The 5,430-nt window shown below is 20.4% G+C and overlaps 1 protein-coding gene and 1 non-coding gene across 2 annotated transcripts in view; both read left to right on the forward strand.

Annotated features, from left to right (window-relative positions):
- The window catches only part of PRSY57_0916400 (hypothetical protein), a gene marked incomplete at both ends in the record, with an annotated part of 6,161 nt that extends 2,178 nt beyond the window's left edge, over positions 1 to 3,983 (forward strand). The window contains 4 exons of the mRNA XM_012907404.2: positions 203 to 779; positions 912 to 1,010; positions 1,163 to 3,223; positions 3,531 to 3,983. Coding sequence (XP_012762858.2) covers positions 203 to 779; positions 912 to 1,010; positions 1,163 to 3,223; positions 3,531 to 3,983 — 3,190 coding nt within the window. Of the gene's footprint in view, positions 780 to 911; positions 1,011 to 1,162; positions 3,224 to 3,530 lie in introns of the transcript that reaches the window.
- Positions 3,984 to 4,945: 962 nt separating this feature from the next.
- PRSY57_0916500 lies at positions 4,946 to 5,430 on the forward strand (the record flags this gene model as incomplete). The annotated part of the gene is made up of 1 exon (XR_002204062.1): positions 4,946 to 5,430.

Consider the following 5,430-nt stretch of genomic DNA (forward strand, 5'->3'; position numbering starts at 1 on the left):
AAAAAAAAAAAAAAAAAAAAAATATTATGTGTTGCAATTTATTTCTCTACAGGAAAGAATATGTCTTTTTATATAATATATATATATATATTTGTGTGTGTGTGTATGTATAGATGGGTTATTTAATTTTTAATAAAATGTGTTCACATAATTTTATATGGCATATTACGATTTTATTATTTTTTTTATTTTTTTCGTGTAGGAGCACTTATTATACCAAGAAAAGTTATGATGCTATTTCGATAGAAAATAAAATAATATCCAATATATATTTACTTTATCTAACGAAAAATATTTTTAAATATATAATATTCGCCAGATATAATCCATTAAAAAATTACTCGTTACACAAAAATATTAATTTTGATTCTGTTCTTTTAAATATGATAAGTACATTTACAAATGAAGAGTTATATGATTATACAACCTATTTTAAGAAAATTACTAAAAAAGACATGAACAAAATTAAAGATAAAAAAAAAATTGAAAGAATGGATATATTTGATATATTTATTATTCCATCTACTAACTATATAAAATTCGAATCTATTTTATCGAAACTCTTTAAAGCCTTATTTGATTGTGGTGGGAAACATATATCGAAGTTGTTAAAAATTGCAATACTTAGATCACATTATGATATGTTATATAATTTTAATTGTTATAATTATCAACTATATAGCTTTCTAACGAATCTTCTCGATCTTCATGAATATTTTTATGAATATGCAGATTTAAGCGACTTATTTAAAGAAAGTCAAATCATTTTGAAAGAATTGGTAAAATATATATATATATATATATATATATATATATATATATATATATATATATATATATTTATTTATTTATTTATATATATATATATATGAGCATATATTAAATAAATAACCTTTCACTCTAAAAATCAGATAAAGTTAACTCTTCAAGAAATGAATAATCTTATTCCCTTCAATGAAGACAAGTATATGATAAAATATCTCATCATAATATTATACTTTGGAAATGATGTACAAAAATTAATAAATAAATAAATAAATATATATATATATATATATATATATATATATACCTTTACATATACATGTCCATTCACACTTAAAATTACACAGTGTGACCCCTGCACACACACACACACACACACACTTATTTCCCATTTTAGATGTTTTGCCTTGATAAAGAAAATTCTGTGTACATTCAATTAATTCATGAATTGAGACCCCTTAATATTTTCCATGCTATAATTTTGGCATACCTTTCGGGAGATAAAGTTGGTACCTTATGTACAAGAATTGACATGACGAAAGAAGACAAATCAATCATATATGTAAAGAAGGATAATGTTCATAGAGATAAAGATATAACATCATATAAATACGATAATATTAATTACATTACTTATGATGATGATAACTATTATATACAATATAAATGTACAGGTAATTGTAATAAAAATGATTACGCTCTTTCATTTATAAAAAAATTTAATAACAAATATTATGGAGATTTGCATGTTACTATAAGACCATCAAGTGAATATACGCTTGGAATAATTTTAATATCTTTTATGGCATCTGTTGTTTTTATTGTTGGAGAATTACATAAAGCTATGAAAAGAATATATGTATATAGAATATTCAAAAATATTTTTATAAAAAATTATAATCATAATATAACAAAATATTATACCTTTTGGAACAGCAAATTATATGCATTTGAACAATATGAACCTGAATGTATTGTTTTATTTAATAAATATAATTTATATGAAAAATATAATTTACACAAAACGTCTATATGGAATTCTTTAAAAGGATCCAATTTAAATAATTTAAAGGAGTATAAAATCAATATTTTGGATACAAATTATGAAAAAAGTAATATAAATAATAATGAAGAATTAATCAAATATTTTGATTTGAAAAAGGAAACATGCTTATGTAATCGAAATATGATAAATAAATCAAAAGGTGATTTTGTTGTTAGTCAATATTTACAAATAAGATATAATTTTATGAATAAAATTAAAAAAAGAAATAAAGAATTATATGAAAAAATGTTAAATTATAATTTTTTTAATGATCCTTTAGATATATCTTATAAAACGAAAAAATTTCAATATGAAAAATTAATTGATATATGTAAAGATATGAAGTTTGATAAAAACCGTTTATGTCTCTTTCATAAATCAAGAATTATATTAACATATTTATATTTATTATCTCCTTATCCACAATTTATATTTTATGTAATCAGTCCTCTAGTTTTTATTAAGCCACAAAAATATTGTGATGAGTATGACATACCTTTAGTACTAAATAATATGTTAAAAAATAGAAATTTCTATAAAAAAAATGCACAAATATGTATTAATTATGCTTTTGCCCACTTTATATCATCTGGAGATAAAACAACTAATCTAGTAATTACAGCTAAGATAAGTGGTACTATGGTCAATATCAGCAAACATAATTTGTTATTACTTTTACCCCTTAGTAAAAGAGTTGATATATTAGATTACTCTAAAAATAATGAATATGATATAAAAGAAGAAATATTAAATGAATATTTTATTTTAGGTAATCCATATACACCTATTAATATTATTGCTTATAGTTTTCAAGACTATGATAATATAAAAAAAAATTCACATATTACTATATCAGGGGCTTTTATAAAACGATATGATCAAAAATATGTAACGTATAATACTATAACAAAAATCTATGATGAAAAAACACATTGTACAAATAATCATTCCTTTGAACATAAAGGAAAATTGTTATGCTTCTGTGATATTCTATCCAAACAAAAAAATACAAATTGTTTATATCCATTTTGTGAAAAGACAAAAAAATTTTGTTATTTAAATGAAGAATGTATAAATGGAGAATGTGTTTGTATTAAGGGGTATTCAAGAAATCCAATGAGTTCTATATGTGAGCAAAATAACGAATGTGTATTAGATCCTAACAACACATGCGAAAGCCCAGGAAAATGTGTACTAGCCAAAAATAGGTATATTTGTTTATGTCCTTATCCCTATGTAAGAATATTAAATAATTGTTTACATCCATTAAAGGGAATTAAAATAGGGTTATATATTTTTAATAATTTTCATAATCATTTCTCAAATGACGAAGATGACGCTTCGAAAAAGGAGAGGTTTTATTCAAATGTTTTTGGGTCCATGTCAGACTACATAAAGGAAGCAATAAATGACGTAATGACATATATAAATATATATATGTGATATATATGTGGTATATATGTGGTATATATGTGGTATATATGTGGTATATATGTGGTATATATGTGGTATATATGTGATATATATGTGGTATATATGCGATATATATGCGATATATATATGATATATATGCGATATATATGCGATATATATGCGATATATATGTGATACATATGCGATATATATGTGATATATATATTTTTATATGATCTAGATATGCATACATAGTTTTATAAAATAGTAAATCATTTTATATTTTGTTCATTACTATCGTTTTCAGATTACTAAACACGACTTAAAATTAAGAGTTCACGTCAAACCCATAAAAAAAATGAAAAACGCTCTAAAGGCAACAGTAATAATTAGCCAAAGAAATAATCCTAATGAGCCTACACCTATAGAAGTATTTAACATATTTCTAAATCAATTAAGTGATTCAACATCAGCTTTGAATAATGGATTTTTTTCTTATTTTGCACGTTTCACATATATTGATTATGTGGAATCTTTTTCTAGAAATGACCATGTCATACCTTTTTACCAGAACTATATAAAATATATACCCATATTTCTCTTAAAAATTTTCCAAGGAGATTCATTTAATGATATATCATTTATAGCTTGTGTTAATTTTATTATACTCATTGGAGTCACTTTTCTTTTACTTTCTTATTTTGTTTATTTATTTGTTAAATTGAAATTCTTCCAAGTACAAAGGGTCAAAGCTTTTTAAAACAAAAAATTAAGAAAAGGCATGATTGGAGCGAAATAATGTGTATAATACAAAGGAAGGGAATAAAGACACCACGTACTTATGTTACGAAGCTCATCACATTTAAAAAGAAATATTACATATATATATATATATATATATATATATATATTTTATATATAAGTCATTTTTGCAAATGAATATATATATTTATATATCATTAAAAATTATAAGATAAAAACATGAAGCTGAAATATATTTTTAAATATAAGAAAACATATATTATATTATTTAATTATTTATTATTATTATAATTTTTTTTTTTTTTTGATATTTATATATGTATTTTTAAGTTGTTTTTTCTATACTTACGATAAGATCTTAAGTACAATATAGTAAATGTTTATTATTCCAAAGAAAAATGAAGCATATATAAAATGTGCATATATACAACGATTACATCATATTGGTATACAATATTGTTAGGTTATGAAGATCTTCACATTTAAAAAGAAATATTACATTATATATATATATATATATATATATATATATATATATATATATTAATATATAGTAGGATAAAATAAAAAAATCGGTTACAAATAAAGTTAGTACAAACAAAATAATGTAATATAAATAAAAATACTAATGAAAAAAATTAAAAGTTAAATAAATAAATAAATAAACTTTGTATATATATGAACTAATGAAAATCTTTAGGATATATGAAAGAAATATATAAAAAGCATTTCTTATAAATACTTATTTATACTAATATGCATGTAATCGAAATACAGCTATATTATTAAATTGAGACTAATTTTAATCAAATTTAGCCCCATAAATAACCAAACCTTAATAAAATATTGAATAAAAAAATATATATAATAGAATATTTCCTTTATATAAATAGTATATATATATATATATATATATATATATATATAAAGATAAAACAAATAAGTAATTTTTCTAAATGAAGCTATTAATAGTATTTTAATATACACATATATGTAAATACTTTTTTTTTTTTTTTTTTTTTTAAATTTTATTTTATATTATAACTTTTTAATTTGACACATGACTTATATTCATGTGTATGCTGATTCTTTAAATATGAAAATTCATAATACAAAATTATTGGAATGTATTAATATATATATATATATATATATTTTTTTTTCTCTTTTCATATATCATAAATATATTTTAATTTTTTACACAGGGATTGCATTTTTTATACTTAATTTTTTTTTTTATTTATTTAACTTTTAATTTTTTTCATTAGTATTTTTATTTATATTACATTATTTTGTTTGTACTAACTTTATTTGTAACCGATTTTTACTGTTCATATATATTATATATTGCATCTTATTTATCGCCATCCCATTTAATTTTAATTCTCTTATAAATACATATAAATATATATATATATATATATATATATATATGTATATATTTT

This window comes from Plasmodium reichenowi, chromosome 9 (assembly GCF_001601855.1).
Source record: "Plasmodium reichenowi strain SY57 chromosome 9, whole genome shotgun sequence".
Lineage (NCBI taxonomy): Eukaryota > Apicomplexa > Aconoidasida > Haemosporida > Plasmodiidae > Plasmodium > Plasmodium reichenowi.